The sequence below is a fragment of the Schistocerca nitens genome, chromosome 9, assembly GCF_023898315.1.
Source record: "Schistocerca nitens isolate TAMUIC-IGC-003100 chromosome 9, iqSchNite1.1, whole genome shotgun sequence".
Lineage (NCBI taxonomy): Eukaryota > Metazoa > Arthropoda > Insecta > Orthoptera > Acrididae > Schistocerca > Schistocerca nitens.
Genome location: NC_064622.1, coordinates 428,022,878 through 428,042,700, shown reverse-complemented (window position 1 = coordinate 428,042,700; position 19,823 = coordinate 428,022,878). Strand labels below are relative to the sequence as shown.

Here is a 19,823-nt window from a genome sequence, read left to right as displayed (position 1 = left end):
TCACTGTTGGAGTTGCGGCCTTAGCGCCATTTTCAAAAGATAATGCAAAAGATTTTGCTTCATCACATGTCAGAGATTTTTAAGTCCGACATCTGCTTGAACAAAATCTTTTGCAGTACCTCTTGAAAATGTCCTAAGGCCGAAACTGCAATAGTGACATGTAATTTCTACAGTAAATGGAGAATATGATGTTCTTTGAATAATAGTGGTTGCTTTGAAGGCTAGTAAAAGTCTTTTGTTCGTAGCTCTTCTTCCTTTACTTTCTGGAGCCATTCACCGAACTTTGCACTCGCATATTGTAAAATGCGTCCCGTGGACGACAAAGGCCGAAGAGAAACCTTCGATATCCAATTCAAGTCCGAAGCTTTTTCGATATGTCCGGAGAAAAGCTCCAGAATTGTGATAAGCGTTTTGATCAGAGAAATCATTAGAGATGGCGGTGGAAGAGACCACGGACGCTCAACGGCGGCTTTCAAAACGTTCCAGGAAGATTTTCAGTTTTAGTTTCAAGTGCCAAAAAGACGTAAAACTTGCGCCAACAATTGATACTATAATCACTGAGTGTACACCACATCTTGAAATTAAATCGATATCGTTATTTTGTATCTCAGAAGTATTGCGCGGCATAGAAAATCTAGTTTAATCTCTGAAAACAAGACCGCAAGCATAGGTGAATCCAACGACATAGAAACCTGACAGAAAAAAAAAACTGGCAGCGCACGAGTATTACTCGCCCACTGACTGGAAATCGATATTTGCCTGTTATCGACGTTGCGCTCTCGAGATATTTGTCCCAGGGACTCCAAGATTTTCTTTTGAGATAATTAAAAATTAACTATTTCAGATTTTTCCCTTTACTGGTACCGTCAAACTTTGGTTCCTACCAAATTTCATGATTCTAGACCAACAGGAAGTCCCCTATAACTTTTGGTTAGTGAGTTTGCCAGAGCCAAAACATGTGGCATAAAGGGCCCCATATCTTTTGATTCCATTGACTTAGAAGATGGCATTTATTACACTGCCAGTGAACCTTGGGCCTTAGTTGGGTTGGGTTGTTTGGAGGAAGAGACCAAACAGCGAGGTCATCGATCTCATCGGATTAGGGAAGGTAGTCGGCCGAGCCCTTTCAAAGGAACCATCCCAGCATTAGCCTGGAGTGATTTAGGGAAATTACGCAAAACCTAAATCACGATGGCCGGACACGGGTGTGAACCGTCGTTCTCCCGAATGCGAGTCCAGTATGCTAACCACTACGCCACCTCGCTCGGTGGGCCTTACAAGGGGAGGCCGCCAATTGTGAAATTCAGATTCCATTCATACTGCGCATAATAAAAGCTTATGGCCATAGGTGTAATGTGGCAAAGCACCAAGATGCACTTCTCAGCCGTTGTCGAGAAAATCGACAGTTAAAAGAAACCGTTGCGGTGAAATACTCTCTACGATTCATAATTTTCTACAGCGTCGTGGCGCAGCGGTAAGCGGTCGGGTTTGAAATCCGAAGGTCGCGGGATCGAATCTCGCGCCATGCAATTTTTTTTATTATTAGTTTTTTGTAATATATATATATATATATATATATATATATATATATATATATATATATATATATATATATATAAACTACTAATGAATTGCTATGCATGTTGGTGAAGGCGGATCGCTCTCCAATTGTACCGCCTCCATTTTTCCGTTTTTTTAACAGGGTGTACCAAAGCACTCCCGTCCGCACTGATTTTCGACGATGTTATAAGTTGCGCTAGGGACCGCATCTACCTTCTTTCGAAGTTAGCAGGCAACTACGCTGTTATGCGGCGGCTCGTTTCGGCCCATTCAACATCTGTCCTTCAAGTGTAACGAGCGAGTAATGGAGTTTATATTTCATACCTGCCGCAGCAAATTTGTGTTCGTGGGGTCTCTATTCTAATTCGAACGTTTGACTTACGCTATACGTATTCGTTTCGGAATACCGTTTCTACGTCTTCCTTTAACTATACGTGGTTAATATTACGAAGACAATTAATAACATTTGTGAAATACAACTTTGTTTGCGAAAAACATAATGATATTCGAAGTCGCCAGTTTTTCCACGACGAACGACTTTCAACAACTTATTATATGCAGAATTGTTGCAACTGATTGCCGGGAATTATATATATATATATATATATATATATATATATATATATATATTTGAACTACAAAAAACAAATACTAAAAAAAAGGTTGCATGACGCGAGATTCGATCCGGCGACCTTCAGATTGCGAACCCAAGCGCTTACCGCTGCGCCACGACGCTGTAGAAAATTATTAATCGTAGAGAGTATTTCAGTATTTCCCCGCAACGGTTTCTTTTAACTGTCGATTTTCTCGACAACGTCTGAGAAGTGCATCTTGATTCTTTGCCACATTACACCTCTGGCCATGAGCTTTTAGTATGCGCAGTATGAATCGAATCTGATTTTCACAATTGGCGGCCTTCCCTTGTTAGTATGTCACATAAATTTCAATTTGTTATGTCTACCAGTTACCGAGAAGAAGGGGTCTTAACAGACAGACAGACAGACAGATGGTGTGATAATAAATGATAAAAAGTTATTGTCAAGTGATATGAAAAAAATGGAAATGAAGTCCCATGCTTCTTTACAGTGCGTAGGGGAACGATGCGGGAGACCCGCACCGCCTTACTAGGCAAGGTCCTAATGGAGGTGGTTTGCCGTTGCCTTCCTCCGACCGTAATGGGCATGAATGACGATGATGAAGACGACACAGCAACACCCAGTCATCTCGAGGCAGGAAAAATCCCTGACCCCGGCGGGAATCGAACCCGGGACCCTGCGCTCGGAAAGCGAGAACGCTACCGCGAGACCACGAGGGGCGAACGTCAAGTGATATAAGTACGAATTAATAATTTTTAAAATTATTTCTTATGGTTGCAATGTGAAACCTTGCTTCTTACCAAATTTCATGATTCAAGTACCCTATATGTTTTGATCAGTGAGTTTGCGAGAGTCAAAATATGCAACAAAAACATCTTTCGACGGCATTAACTTAGAAGCTGACATTTATTACACCGCCATTGAACCATAGACGTTAGTATGTGACATAAATTTCAACTTGATACGTCAACCTGTACCTGAGATAAAGGGGTCTTAACAAAAGAACCAACCGATAAACAGCCGGGTAACAAATGAATTTTTTTTCTTTTTTTTGCGTGTGATATACAAGGGCATTTGGGAAAGTAAGGTCCAATGGGTCACGATGGTTATACTAGAGACACTTTCGGATTTTCACTGTGGTTTCCATTTCGCGATCGATCGGACAGCGCAAATAAAAAATGTTTTGTTTGCAACAGTTAGCTACACCTTCCAACTACTTTTCTAGACAATCGCTGCTCTGACTGGCACATTTGTCGTAGCATTGTACCAACTCTCCAATAACCTCATCACAGAAAGCAGCCGCTTATGCTTGCTACCAATTCTCTACGTTAATCTGCAGCTTGTTGTCTGTGGCAAAATGTTGTCTTCGTATCTAGCCGTTCTTGTAAGCAGACAAGGAAGTCAGAGGGAGGCGAGTCCATGCTGCATGGTGGGTGACGAGACACTTCCTATCGGAAACGCCGCAGGAGCCATCTCATTGCCCCTGCAATGTGTGGCCGATGATTGTCATGAAGAAGGAAATGCATGACAGTTACGTTGTGTGGGCTGCATGTAATCAGGCGAAATCTCTCGCAGGCGCTGATACTTGGTGCGAATCACCGTTTTGCAGACTTCATTACGTGCTAACTGTAGATCAGAATTTAAAAGAGCGACGTGATGCGATCGATGGTTATACTAGAGACACTTTCGGATTTTCACTGTGGTTTCCATTTCGCGATCGATCGGACCTTATTTTCTGAATAACCCTCGTAGTTACAACTTAACAATTTCTGGATTTTTTTTCTTTGACTGTACTGCGAAACCTTCCTTTTTGGCAAATTTCATGAGTCAAGGTCAACTATTACTTCTGATGAGTGAGTCTGCAAGTAACAAATTAAGTGATACAAATTTTCGTATATTTCTATTGCGTTGACTTACAAGCTTCAATTTCTTATAGCGCCAAGGGACCGTAGACCTTAGTAAGTTTCATAGATTTCCTCAGAAAAAGGGGTTTTGGCAGATGAACAACAAAATGCAATAATGGTTCTGTTTTTACCGATTGAGATGCAGAACCCTAAAAAATTTTATGTTATTAGACCAATGTTATTAAAAGCAGATGGCGCTGTGACTAAACATGACAATGGTCGTACATAGTGGCAAAAGTGAGTTCGCATGAACAGACGTCGTTGTACTTACGTTTGGTGCTGAGCGACCTCTCTTGCCGGTTACGCGGTGGCAGCGGCGGCGGTTGCTTGGAGACCTCTTCGTCTGCGTCGCGACTCGCCGGCGACGCCATGAGGCTGACGGCGGCGGCGTCCAAGGGAGACGCCTTGTCTGCGGGCGCCGGCGGCGCGGGCTGGCGCCTCTGTTGGCCGTCTAGGCACAGAGACTTCCCCAGAACCCTCATCTCTCTACGCCGGTGTCTACCTCTTCCCTACCGGCAGTGCGTTTGCGAGCCTTCGCGACAGACGATTGCACCTCACTGGAACTGGCGACGCACGACAAGGCGGAGCTGGCAGAATCGAAAACTTGTTTCCCTAAGTCGGTCTCCGATGCAGCGCACTTCGCAGGCGCAAAGAATCTTACGCATAAATGTCTTTGCAGAGCACAAAATCACGCGGTGTAGGATGGAGCACCAACTGAACGACTAGTATAACACTGTCTAGTTTGCTTAAGCAAATTAGCCCAACAGAAAGTGACACGACAGGACTGGTGGACAAGATGAAAATGTCGGGTCTCAAAGGCACCACAAAAAGTGTTCGAAATAATCAGGCAGTACCAGTTGGATATGTCCTAGTTACTCCGAACTTTTTTTGGATATAGAACAGTGTTAAGATTAGTATTGCAGAAACAGTTTCAGTAATTTGTCTATTTTTTTAGAAGTTTCGGTAGTATCGAAGCGTACAGCGAAACAACCGGCGAGTCCTGCGGAGGGAGTGGAGAGCGGTGCGTCGCCGCGCGGTGCGCTGGTCCAGCTGCGTGTGTCTGCGGACGTGCCGTCGGAGCCAGCGGCGAGTGAGCGACTGCGACCCAGTGGCGGCGCGCTGGCGGCGGCGGCAGCGGCAGCAGCAGCAGCGGCTACCACGCGGTCCCTCCGAACCGACCCACAGCCGCCCCTCCCCCAGCTGCAGGCAGCGGGCTGCAGCCGGAGGAGGACGCCGGCAAGGCCGCACGCCACGCAGACTGGCTGGACCCGCCCGCTCCTGTGTACACGCGCTCTCTATCTACGGCTCGCGCAGTAGCGTAAATAGTGTCACAGACGCGGCGCTTGCCCTGGGTGTCGCTTCCGTGGTGGCGTCTGTGTCAGTACTCCGCAAGCGGCTTCAAGTTGTGTGGCAGAGGGTACTTCTGGTATCACTAGTCCATTCGCGTATAGCTCGTGGGAAGAATGACTACCGATAAAACTCTATATTAGCTCTAATTTTTCGAACTTTATCGATGTAGACATTTCGCGAGATGGATATGGGAGGACTACTTGACGTAAGTAATGGAAGAAGGAACAAAGATCAAATTTCCGTCATCTGATGAGTTATGGAGAAGGCTAGAGAATTCCAGAATGATGTGTATCTGTTCTTTCCCGGATATGTACTTATTCCAATCCATCTCTTCCTTCCTCCTCATCTCTTCCTCCCATCTCCACCTATTCATTTCCTTCCGTATCTATCTCTTCCTCCCCTCTCTCCATCTTATCTCTTCCCTTACTGGCAGTTGTTCCTTCCCCCTCTGCCCCACTGCTCCTTGCCCAGCTGTTCATCTGTTTTTCCTATAATTCTCTTCCTCCATCTCTCGTTTTCAATCTGCTTCTTCCCCTTTCTGTGTCCATATCCTCCTCCCCCTCTCTGTCCAGCTCCTCCTCGACCGCTCTACATGTTCATCTCCTCCCCCTTCCACTCCATGTCTGTCTCCTCCTCTCCACTTTCTCTGTCCATATCCTCCTCATCCATTTTTCTGTCCAGTTCCTCATCTCCCCTGTCTGTCCATCAACTCTTCATCCACTTCTCTGTCCATTTCCTCCTCTCCCCTGTCTGTCCATCAGCTCCTCATCCATTTCTCTGTCCATTTCCTCCTCCCCATGTGTCTTTCCAACTCCTCCTCATTCATTTCTTTGTCCATTTTCTGGCCGGCCGAAGTGGCCGCGCCGTTCTGGCGCTGCAGTCTGGAACCGCGAGACCGCTACGGTCGCAGGTTCGAATCCTGCATCGGGCATGGATGTGTGTGATGTCCTTAGGTTAGTTAGGTTTAACTAGTTTTAAGTTCTAGGGGACTAATGACCTCAGCAGTTGAGTCCCATAGTGCTCAGAGCCATTTGAACCATTTTGTCCATTTCCTCATCCCCCTCTGTCTGTCGTACTACTCCTGATCCATTTTTCGGTCCAGTCCTCATCCCCCTGTCTCTCCATCCTCATCCATTTCTCTGTCCATTTCCTCCTCCACCTCTGTTTGTCCAACTACTGCTCATCAATTTCTCTGTCCATTTCCTCCTCCCCCTCTGTCTGTCCAACTACTCATTTCTCTGTCCAGTTCCTCCTCCCCCCCTGTCTGTCCATCTTCTCCTCGTCAATTTCTCTATCCATTTCCTCCCCCTCCCCACTCTGTCAGTCAAACTACTCCTCATCCATTTCTATGTCCATTTCCTCCTCAACTTCTTTCTGCCCATCTCCTCCTCTCCCCTCTCTTTGTCCATTTCCAGCTCCCCAATCTCTGTCCATCTCTTCCACCTGTGCCTGTCCCCTCCTTCCCCTCGCTGTCCGTCTGTCTCCTCGTCGTTCCCTCTCTCTCCATGTCATCATAGTCATGGCAGTAGTGTACTGTTTCTCCTGAGTGGACAATAATGTAATGTATAGATTACTTGTTTTTACGATAAATATTGTATGAGTAACTTGTGAGTTTTACAAGGGAACAATATATTATGTTACAATGTATACCTATTCCATGGAATTGAGATTCTGTGTTTGAACTCTGACCTCTTTTGTCATTACTATTCTTCCTCTTGTCTTATTATCTGGACGCGAACCGTAAGGAGCGTTTAACGAAGGTTCATCTTGCTATACAGCCAATGTAAGCTATTAACAAAACTGAAAATAGAGTTGTTTGTGACTTAAAATGGCGTCCGTGTTGAAATCATTTGTAAACGTAAACCTTGCTTGTCTAGAGTAGACATGGGCCTTAACAGAAATTCTTCATTGTTAGGCACCATCTTAAAAAATTAATTAAAAACTTTCTTTTAGCTCATCGTCGAGACGTGCCGCTGGTTACAAAACTAAACCTTTCTTTCAGATTCAACGAGCCTGGCGGTCGCTGCAAACAATTTAATAAGATTCACTTTCAGACTTTCTCAAAGTTGCGAGATAACATCCCAGGCAGGAAGGCCTGGTCACAGGATTCTAGTTCTGGTATAAAATTTCATTTGCAAAAGCTACGCTTGTTATCTTATATTGGGAATCAAGACGAAACTACGATTTTGAGTTACGGAATATATTGTTGTACAGTCAATGGACTGGTGAAATATTCTCTGGTACTATAGCACACGGCTTTTAACTTGACGTCAACGAGGCATATATTGAGGAATATCTGTGGTATTTTGATAGGCAAACATATGAGTATTTACAATTCCGTAACCCCTGAGAACTGTGCTGGTTTACTGAATGCTTATACGCATCGGGCTAATTAAAGAACATTACACGGTTAATAATATTCCTACATTAGATATTTCTCTTTTATGCTGAGCCATTGCATTAATGTGTGTTTCTCTTTTATAGAAATCACGACTTATATTCATTCTATGACATTACACTGACAGTAATGAAAAAGGGTGACAACTATTTTTATTTTATTACATTAGAGTAGGAGTCTGGTGGTTCTTACCCACCACAGTATTTATTTCCAGATTGTAACTAATACACGAATTAAATTTGGTAGAAATCGTTCCAAGGGTTTAGGATGAGATTTTTATGAGGGCTTAGCCAGCATAGACACGTGTCAGATATACATTTAACATATTTCACACGTATTTGTACACATATTTCATCTGTGTCTCTAGCAATATCGCCCTGCAGTTTCGTTTTCACGCGCCGTAATTGATGTGACGATGTGTCATTTCAACTATTTGCTATGCAACGATATAATTATGCAGGTACTATCATACCCAGGAGTATCCAGACGACCTGAAACGCGTTTCGCCTGATTTGCACGCATAACTTAACTGTCTTACAGGTCCTTTAATCTCTTTGCAATACCGTCATTTGACTCTGCAAAGTACATACCACAAGAGATCTGTTCTTTACGATAATGAGTCAGCATTTAAGGCAACACCACCATGTTGCAAATACAGGGAAATGGTCATTAGAGATGAGACAATCGTTAACGCTTGTAAACACACTTTGTTACAGTGAGTGACGTTTCAGAATCACTAGAGAATTAAGTAACTCCGTCACATCAATGATTCCAGTAATCTTTGGGCACAATTAAATATTTTTATGAGCAAGATATTTTCAGACAACATCTCGACTGCTTAAAAAGTTTTTGGAAATTTGTAGTTACATGTTATGGGATCCAACTGCTGAGGTCGTCGGTCCCTAAGCTTACACACTACTTAATCTAACTTAAACTAACTTACGCTAAGCACAACACACACATCCATGCCCGAGGGAGGACTCGAAGCCCTAAGTTCTATCAAAAATCGAAGTATTTTTGCTCTGTAAAAGGTTTTCCCACATCTGTGAGACGTTGTTCCTGATAAGAGTGGTTCAATCAAGTAATCATTTGAAAGCAAAGTGACTAACAATGGCAAGCGCTCTACGGAAATATGAAAATTAACGTCGTATCACCATTAATTTCTCTGTACTCACGATTGAGCAATTACTTGCTCACATTTCTGAACTTAGAACGACATGGTCACCTACTGTGTTCTGGGTATATGGATTGAAACCAAGCGCCAGTAGCCATTGTAACTAATCAAAGGATTCATGCTTGATGGAGACTCGATAACAGCAATGTTCGTCCTTGGTGACTAGGCATAAGGAGTCGTAAAATATCGAAGTTTTTACCAGTATCAGTTAGCACATCTGAACCAGAATATTTTTGTGGTCCGCCTGGAATCCTGTGAAGCATCTTATCTCCTATATAACCAACCACGAAAAACGTTTACTAAAATTTCAAGTACGAATGTTTCGAATTTTTTTTCCAATAGCAAGATATTCGAATTGGAAAAGAGGTTACAATTTTAGCCTGACCGAGAATGGAACCCAGCACCTACTGCCGTTGTTCTATCCACCAATTGCTCGTTCATCAGTAGTGAGATGTGTGATGTTTGACTAGAAATAACGGCACCAATCGTTATTGTTGACAACACATGAACACATGAGGACACATCAAAAATGGAAATTATTTATAACTAGTAGTTCGGTGTGCATAAGCTAGGGCTTGAAATGAAGCCATGAATATTATTGTACTTTACCAGGATGCGTTTCACGGAGACCTAGAAGAATTTGAAATCCTCGGGAAAAAACGAAATGAACGAATTATATCATTCCGAGTGGGCCAGATACCGCGGAAGTTAAGATCCGAATTCGAATCCCATTCCAGGACCGATTTTTTCAACGTCTGAAGTTCAAATAAAATAAGAGCCCTGTGTCCTGAAGTGACCATCAGCTCATAAATAAAATATAGATTCTATTGTAAGGCGCCTCACTTTCCACAGAGTTTCTGATTGCCGCGACTTACGCCGCCGCTATGGCCGAGCCTAAAGCGGCTATGCCCCAGTTGGTAGCGAGGAGATACGACGTTTCGCGTAGACACGTTCAGAGTACCAGGTAGAAGGACTGGTGGCGCGCGTACACACGATCAGGGCACACAGGGACAGGTACAAAGGCGCGAGCGTTAACAAGTCAAGAGCAGTTAAAGGGTTAAGCCTGGCCGCCATCATTCGCGCAAAGGTCTTGTAGTCATTAATGAGCATCGTGAGCGGTCGGAACAGATGGGCGCTGACTCTGCCTGCCGATTTCGGTATTGATATAATAATTACCGCCATGAATTGCGACGGGACGTCCGTGTAAGGGCGCAATAACTCATTATATATCAACACCCATTGGGACATTAATGGATCTGAAAATTCGCGATGAAATTCGAGTGTCAATCCATCTGGCGCAGGGTATTTATGCACCGCGCTCTCCGCGGGCGCCATCCGTATGTCATCTTCCGTCATGGGTGCCAGTAACGCCTCTGCATCCGTACCATCCACCTTTGTTTGCATCCGTGTCAAAAGACTTCTGCTATCCGATCGTCCGTCGGCGTCCCCGTGAAAAGGTAATGTTCTGGAAACCCAGCAGCTATGTTGTGACGTCAAAGGCCAATAATTCCGACCATGGAGCACTGTGATCGAGGATTAGTGATCACGCGCATATCCCCTGGGCATATGATGCATTGGTATAGGTTCTCCACAGACATTGTCGAAGCACCGAGCACGGAACGAAAGTCTCTGCTATCGACGTCTCGTGGTAGATAAAGTGCCCGCCTGAATAAAGTGGACTTCCGCTTGAGGCGAGGGGGTCCTGAAGAACAGGTCACGATGAACCGTATAGTAATATTCAAGTGTGTCTCGGAGCCATCTCGCTTTTTCTCTGCCTTAACTTACGAGAGTTCATCGAGTCGCCGGTTTTGCGCATTGCATCCACAGTGAAAGAACCGTACACGGCATCGGGCGACGGAAATTGCATGTATGCCACGCTTCTCCGATCCTATGGCGACATTCGGGATCCACCAGAATCAAGTTTCCACAAACTACTGTTCCACCAGACACACTGCCGCATAAATATGCAAAGTGATCTGTAAAAGCTGTGGGTCAAAGTTCAGCAGCCAACACGTAATCTCGTAATCTGTCAGAAACATACAGTAAATCGGATCCAGTCTGGTCGCCGAGTGCCTTGTAGAAAACGTGTAGCCATCACGCGGCCCATGGGTCTTTTCCCACGTGTCCATTAGTGTCATGTCTTGGCAGATCGTGATCCGTCGGTGTGAAAACGCAATTAGAATCCTGTTCTACCAAGATATCTTCAAATCTGCTATGGAATATGGGCGCAATCTCCTCCGAGTAGAACTGTGCACTCGCCAGTCGATGGTCAGATCCAGAGGGTGAAAAGATGTTGAAAAAAACAATGCCGTTCACGGTCATCGGCAAACCCCGAGTCGAAAGGAGGTAATCTAGGTCACACACCGGAATCCCATCCCGGACGAATATTGTCCTGCCACATCCTGCGTCTGGTGTCGACGCTAGGAAAGTGTTGTAAAGACGCACGTCTGAAAAGGCAGCATTACGGGTTTCGCGCGCCAGTAGAATATCCACGTCCGTGGCATAAAGCGTGTCCCGGAAAAGTTAATGTCTAGTGTTTCCACCTTATATGCTTGGTTCGTTGTCATCCCCATGCACAAGTCATGTCATTGTAAACTCCAAAGGCTTTAGTCAACTATTCGTGCTTAGAAGGCTGCCCGCCAAAGGGCTTCCCTCCGATGTTTTCGTTCTGTGGTGTTCGTCCTGCGAGTGAGCCATCATCAAGTGTGGACGCCAATTCTGCCCCTTCGACTTGTACTGCCCAGTCACATTGGTCATCAATTTCAGAAACGCCCTCTGCTGCATTTCGATGTGGCTGCCTAGACACTGTCGCTGGCTCCTCCATCAGCAGTACCGCGTCAGTCGGTGTCAATGAAGGCGACCTGTCTGAAAGACCGTATATCCGGTCACCATTGGAAGGTATCCTCTCAGTGGTGTCTAAACGCAAGTATTCCATATCAGACGTCTCTTCGGCTCGAAGAACTTCCGTCTCCCCCAGTTTGGGAGAGGACGTCTTGTCCGAACTACGGCGGCGCTTTTTGCGACGCTTCGGCGATCGTTGTTTGCGCGCCCTGCCTCACGTTGTCAGCGAGTGCTCGTTGGTCTGTTGCTGCCGCCACAGTCTCGACCTCCACCTCCACGCCGCGTGTTACTCGTGAGGGTGCGCAAGGTTCCTCCCTCATCTGCCATGAGGCGGGTGCAGGGGCATTCTTCGTGTCACGTCCCTACTCCACTAACACGGTCCGCTCCTACATCAACACGTCCGCGTCACGCTCCGAACTCGGCAATACCTCCGGGTACACAGTGGTTCACAATGGCCTAATCCCTGGCCAAAAGTCGAAAAGTGAGAATAATAATTCCAAAAATTCCAATTCTAGATTTTTGGGATCGCTGATCACGAATTTTATATCAAAATTATGAAACTCAAAATGGTGCAAAAAATAGCTTACATTTTGGAAAAATAATCAATTTATCGGTCTGAAAATTTGAAATTTGCACCAATAAGTTTTCGAGGTCGCTGATTACGAATTTCATATATATATATATATATATATATATATATATATATATATATATATATATATATATATATATATTACGAATTTCATATATATATATATATTCTGTAGTGGTCAATCCAAGGATTGGTTTGCAACAGCTACAATGGCAGCTTGTCTCCATTCTGTGCGTCTTTCAGCTTTTCTCTTCATTTCTTTATAGGTGTTACATCCCACATCTTTCACGATTTGATCCATGTACCTCAGTCGTGGTCTTCCTCTCGGTCTTTTTCCCTCGACATATCCCTCTATGATTGTGTTCAGGAGTCCTTTATGTCTTAATAGATGGCCTGTAAATTGCACTCTTCTTTTAACAATGAAACTCCAGAAGCTTCTCTTCTCACCTGCTCTTTCCAGAACCACTTCCTTTGTGACCTTGTCGATCCATTTTATTTTGAGCATGCGTCTATAGCACCACATTTCAAAAGAATTTAGCTTCTGCTGTTCCTCTGTCCCGAGAGTCCATGTTTCACACCCATAGCATGCCACACTCCACACATATGAATTCAAAAATCTTTTCCTGGTTTCAAGGCTGATGCTCTTAGATGTTAATATGTTTTTCTTCTTGTTCAAAAATGGTTCAAATGGCTCTGAGCACTATGGGACTTAACAGCTGTGGTCATCAGTCCCCTAGAACTTAGAACTACTTAAACCTAACCAACCTAAGGACAGAACACACATCCATGCCCGAGGCAGGATTCGAACCTGCGACCGTATCAGTCGCGCGGTTCCGGACTGCGCGCCTAGAACCGCGAGACCACCGCGGCCGGCTTTCTTCTTGTTAAAAGCAGCCTTTGCTTGAGCTATTCTACATCTCACTTCCGTCTTGCTCCTTCCATCCCTGGTAATATTACTGCCCAGATAAGTAAATTTATCAACTTGTTCAAGCAGTTCATTGCCTACATGAACTTGGACTTTCACTTGATCTTCTTTGTCGCATGCCATCACTTTTGTTTTCGCTTTATTAATTATCATATTATATTCTTCACCCATAACTTTATCCAATCTATTCAGTAGGACTACAGATCTTCTTCACTTTCAGCCAGGACAGCTATATCATCGGCATATCTTATCATATCTATTCGTTGGCCATGAATTACTACACCTGTCTGTGAATTTTCCCTTACTTTTTTCAGCGCCTCTTGAATGTATACGTTAAAGATAACAGGGGATAATGCGCAACCTTGCCGGACACCTTTCCGTATCTGCACCTCTTCTTGTTTTGTCCGTCCACGGATAACTGCAGTCTCGTTTTTGTACAGGTTCCATATCATTTTTCTATCTTTATGGTCTGTTCCTACTTTTTTGAGTACCTCAAACATTTTATCCCATTTAACATTATCAAAGGCTTTCTCTACATCTACGAAAGCTGTGTATGTTTTCAGGTTCTTATCTAGTCGTTTCTCTATTATTAGTTTTAGAGCAAATATTGCAATATATATATATATATATATATATTGTCGTAACGTAAAAATGTTATAAGCAATACTACAGTCATGAACAATCGATTAAAATATATTATTATGTTTTACAAATTGTGTTTATTGTCCATGAACAATGTTTGAAATAATATTTGTAAACATATTTCGCTATTTGTATAAAAATGGTCATTATGGTTGGAATTTTATTCAAAATCTTTATTCACAATGCTACACCATTGCAATAATATAACGTACTTATCTCCACAATAATTCAGAAAGAGACAGAAAACGTCTACGCAAAAGCCTTCGTACCTGGGACCTTTCAAGCCTCAGGTATAGAAAGTTGAGGGGAGAAAATGGCCATTAGTCACAGTGCGTAATGCGCACGACAGCATGCACGGTGACACTAAAATCGTTATTATTCAAAATGGGCACCTTTCGAGCAACTAATTCTTGAAAATTTCATTAATATACGAGGTGTGGCTAGAAAAAAAACGGACTAGTACTGGTGAAACAATAAAACGAATGCAATAAGGCTGAAAGTCGCGTGGCCTGTCACGTGACTCTCGCTCCGCCTACTGCTCGAGTTTCATCTGCCTCCTGCACTCAGTCTGCCCGTGGCGTCTGTTTTAAGTAGTTGACGTTTTGTCTGTGCGTCGGAAAATGTTGAGTGTACAGAAAGAACAGCGTGTTAACATCAAATTTTGTTTCAAACTAGGAAAATCTGCAAGTGAAACGTTTGTAATGTTACAACAAGTGTACGGCGATGATTGTTTATCGCGAACACAAGTGTTTGAGTGGTTTAAACGATTTAAAGATGGCCGCGAAGACACCAGTGATGACACTCGCACTGGCAGACCATTGTCAGCAAAAACTGATGCAAACATTGAAAAAATCGGTAAACTTGTTCGACAAGATCGCCGTTTAACAATCAGAGCAGTGTCTGAGTTAACAGGAGTAGACAAGGAAAGTGTTAGGCAGATTCTTCATGAAAGTTTCAACATGAACAAAGTGTGTTCAAAAATGGTTCCAAAGTGTCTCACAATTGAACAGAAGGAACGCCGAAGAATGATTTGTTCTGACATCCTGGAAAACATTGAAAGTGATCCCACCTTCTTACAAAATGTTATTACTTGCGATGAATCTTGGTTTTTTACTTACGATCCCGAAACTAAACGCCAATCGATGCATTGGAAAACTCCTGGTTCTCCACGACAAAAAAAGCACGAATGTCAAAATCGAAATTCAAGGCAATGATCATTGTTTTTTTTTTGACATCAAAGGGATTGTGCACATTGATTGGGTACCAGAGGGACAAACAGTGAATCAGCATTACTACATTAGCGTCCTGGCTACCCTACGTGAGCGAGTACGGAGAAAACGGAACGATTTGTGGAGAAAGAAGTCATGGATCCTTCACCAAGACAATGCCCCAGCTCACAGTGCGTTGTCAGTGAAGACGTTTTTGGCAAAACACAACATTCCCATCTTAGATCATCCACCCTACTCACCTGATTTGGCCCCCTGTGACTTTTTTCTTTTCCCTAAAGTCAAGTCAACTTTGAAAGGAACTAGATTTGAGACTGTTGAAGCAGTAAAAGAAAAAGCGACGGAAGTAATGTATGGACTTACCGAAAATGATCTGCAGCATTGCTATGAACAGTGGAAAATTCGTATGGAGCGGTGTAGAGACCGAGGAGGAGAGTACATTGAAGGAGATAACATGAAATTGTAAATAATTGTAAATAAATGTTTTTTCCAGCATCAGTCCGGTTTTTTTCTAGCCGCACCTCGTATAATTCAGCAAACATGTCCCTGTCAATGCCAGCGTTAAAATGTGTTAAAATTTTTTTGTATCGACACAAATATATTTCTAAATAAGCGAAACAACATGGTAATCACGACTACGTTTAGCATAACGTTTCATAAATAACAACAAACATTTTCGAAAATTGAAGTACATAAAATGTTTCTACATATGTTCAACATTTTCCATTTTGCAAGATAGGAATCGGAAGCGTCGTTGTAAAATTCTGTATGATTTTCGGAAGCACTGTGTAACTCGACACTGAAGCGTCGCGCGTGTGTTTCTACGAGAGGAAACTTAAGACTATCGCAGGGAAGCAGCTATACAATATTGTGACCCCTGCTTATACGATCTGAATGCCCCATACCCTCTTCTACAAGAATCCATTCCAAACAGATCGATCTTTCAACCTTCATTTCTCGACTTTTGGCCAAGGAATCGGCCGTTCTGAACCACTGTGCGGCGGGCCTCCGACACGTACGTCATCACCATCTGCATGGGAATTTCTCGCTGTGATGCTTCTCCACATGGCATGACGCGCCATTGTATGCACTCCAAGCGGATATCTTCTTTTCCACCAGCGCCAGAACATATCTCCTGCTAGCCACTGTACATCACAATAGCTCGACATCCTCCAATACATAAGGACATGTTTGTTAACGGCGATGCACACCTGTCTGATGCTGTTTAGCACGGGATAGGTACTTAAACTCGCCCAGCGTTCAGGCGAATGACTGAGCACCGTTCCACATGGTCGCAGCGTTTCAGTAACCATCGATTCTGGTACGTCAAGCAGCAGTTCTGAACGACCCTCACTATCGAGCCTGAAGGCGGTAGGTCTGCTGATATGGCCATCAGAGTGCAGAAATGTACATCCCCTTTGCGCAGCGACCATGGTTTTTCCACATTGAGTTTCATCAGTCATCTTGACGTACATTGTGCTGTTTGCGATTAATAGGTATATCCCGACTACGTCAGCAGCAGGTAAAGGAACTTCTTACCTTAAAAAATAATAATAATAATAATAAGAACGCTCCATTCCAAAAGACTTGGGTCTGTCATAACCGTTGGCAAACGTAAATTGGATCATAGACTTTCTACAATTATGTGTCATGACGATCTATTCAGACAACAACACGCGCGAGTATCAGCCGAGTAAAAACTTCCTCTGCCACGCGCGCCCGCGGCCGGGGCAACAGGTTCGAGTCACGTCAGTGCCTAATGAAGACTGTGAAATTGTACGAAGCGATGTTACACGCTTGTGCTGTAATATCTAGGTAACACAGGTAAGTAAAATACGATATCCGGAGCAACATGACCTGCATCACATCGTGAAACTAAATTTTATATTTCATATCTGAAAACGGCGTCATTGTTATTACTACGTGTGATGTTTGGAGTCAAAACATATTTACACGATACTCTAAACAATACTTTCAAGAAACTAGTTTATTAAACTTTTTTGAAATCCTAAATTACGGAATGAATTTGCCTTTTGAGGGGCACATCGTCTCCTCCTGCCTTGTCAGTAGATCCTTACCTGAGAAATGTCACAGGTTGTACTCTTGCACATTATTTGGATGTATACTGTATCAGTATAATTTCTCGTCCTCTGGGATACAGAAAATCTACGTTACATCTCTAGGTGAAGAGAACGACAGAGGAAGGTGACGTCAACCGCCCTGGACGTCCATGGACTACCACAGAGGAGCAAGACAACACACTCCACTTCAGTGAAGAAGAGCTTTTCAGGACCAGCACAGAAATTAGGAACGTCCCACAGAGAAGTTTGAGCAGGTCGACCATATGTCATCGTCAGAACGAGAAAGGAAGGTATGGATGAAAATCAGCCGTTAAGGAAATGCTTACGGAGCAACATGGGGCTGCTAGATAAAACTTCGCACTGAAGGACACCGCTTTCGTACTGGGAGCAAGTTATATACACGATCTGGAAAGGTTTGCTACTGCATAAAATACTTCATCCCATGTATATCAACTAAGTGGAGGGATATTCGACTGCAAATACGTCCATTGCTGACAAATGTGTGCCCAAACTGCTGTCATAGTTCGGGGATGGATATTAGCAAGTGACTGCGACGTTCTCTAGCAACAGGGCCGTCGGTATTCTAGACGTTACTACTGCCAAATACTAGAGAACTTAATACTTCTTTCTGTTTGTCTGAAATTTTCGGGACGTTTAATAATCTTCCAGCGTGGCCTTCTGTTGTTCACCCAGCGAAATGTGTAAAACATTGGTTTCAAACTAACGGAGACGAATAATTTCAAAATAAAAATGAGGAGAACACAGTAGATACTAACTATGTCGTTTATTTCACTGATTTACTCGTTAAACATAATCTTAATTTTAAATTATTTTACGATCATTGCTCAAAACGACTGAGACAAACATGAAAGAAATTTTTTTTCGCATGGTGCATGACACTGAAAAAAAAGCATTATAGTAATCTGTGTTCTCTTTATTTACATTGAGGCAGGCCACCAGTCCCGAAGAAAGCACAAAGGAGATATTTTCTTTTAATTCCAAGCAGAAATCACTATACATAAAGAGAGAAATTGGCGCAATACCTGCGCTGTAGACGTTATTGAGCGTCAGCGTCCTCTACAGCTTCAGTCAAATACTTGTGAATTCTTTAAAATCATGAACATTTTATAATTTACTTCTAAACTAGTACTTTTTACCCCGAATTAAGATTAATGGAAGTGACAGTATTCGATTCCACTTCGCTCAATTTGCTCACTGTTCTCCTCTACCAAAACGCCATTCCACCAATCGCGTACGCTGTACTTGCGAAATTCTATGATATAGTTTGCGACGTCACTGCTTTTCCAAGAAGAAGAAGTGAGAATTCCGAGTGAATGCGATGCACTGCGTCTTCGCCGGAAACTGAGGCAGTCTTCAGTTCCATGAAAGGAGTTATAAAGAGCAAACGCTCATAGGAAATGTCACGGTAGGTACGTTGCTAGGTTTTATTAGATCGGATTGTTTTAGTGAAGCCATGTGTGAGACAGTGTGAAAACTAATCAAGCGTCATAAAATTTCGACACAGTAATAGCAAAGTTATTCATGTGGCAGTTCCTAGTGCAGAAAATAGTTTGAGAATCCTTGAACCATATTGTCTATCATCATGTTTGAGAAACGAAGTTTAATTATTAACTTACAAGCCTATCTTACGACGAAAGTTGATGTGTTGATGGTGTTTCTCTCAGTCATAGTTGTGAAATGATTCACGTATATCAAACACTAATGTAAATATTTATTTACAAGGAAAATGTATCTTTTCTAATGCAGATAGAAAAATAAATATATGTAACAGAGCATAATTTCACTATTCAATACGTTTTTCACCTCCAGATTTACCTCACTATGTATAATGCTTCCTTAACGTTTGCTCTGCTGATGATTCCCTAACAGGCAAGAAACACAAAAATTACTATCATTAACTGCCCCTTTGATCCGTTTCTGACTGTTGCTTGTCAAACAACACAGTATTTCCATAACAGACGCTTCTGTTCACTCCTACAAGGTACTGTAGGAGATGGTCGGTTAAGCAGAGCTTATGATTTAGTCACTGAATTGGTTCTGGCCGTTTGCAGATCGAATAAAGAAAGAGGTGGAAAGACTTCCAAACCGCAGCATTTCTCCAGCAAGATCCGAACCGACAGTCATTTCAACCATCGCTAAGCCGAGATGACGCAATTGTGATACACATTTTTTCATTACGTCTATGTTGAATAATATAGATTACTCGGAACGTGACGTTAGACGGTAATGGTACCTTAGGTGATAAACATCAAATCTGGGTTCCAAAAATGGATTTTGCTTACTCAGTGTCACATTTTCACTGAAAACCATTCAGAATATTTCATCTAGATGACAACAAAGTACAGCATAAGACATAAAACCTGCCGGCCGGCCGCCAGAGAGACGAAGTCTGGGTCGTTCACGTAAGGCGGCCATTATCCCCGAACATCTTTCAGAATTCTAAGTCCGGCCATATACACGATCTGACAATACTGTAGGATGCGAAAGAGTACATAGGAATGTCTGTCTGTCTT

At 43.1% G+C, this 19,823-nt stretch overlaps 1 protein-coding gene across 1 annotated transcript in view; it reads right to left on the bottom strand.

Annotated features, from left to right (window-relative positions):
• The window catches only part of LOC126203316 (scavenger receptor class B member 1-like), a 390,661-nt gene extending 385,552 nt beyond the window's left edge, over positions 1–5,109 (bottom strand). The window contains exon 1 of the mRNA XM_049937582.1: positions 4,332–5,109. Within this exon, the coding sequence (XP_049793539.1) occupies positions 4,332–4,542 (211 nt within the window). The 5' untranslated portion in view covers positions 4,543–5,109. The remainder of the gene's footprint in view (positions 1–4,331) is intronic.
• Between the last annotated feature and the right edge of the window lie 14,714 nt (positions 5,110–19,823).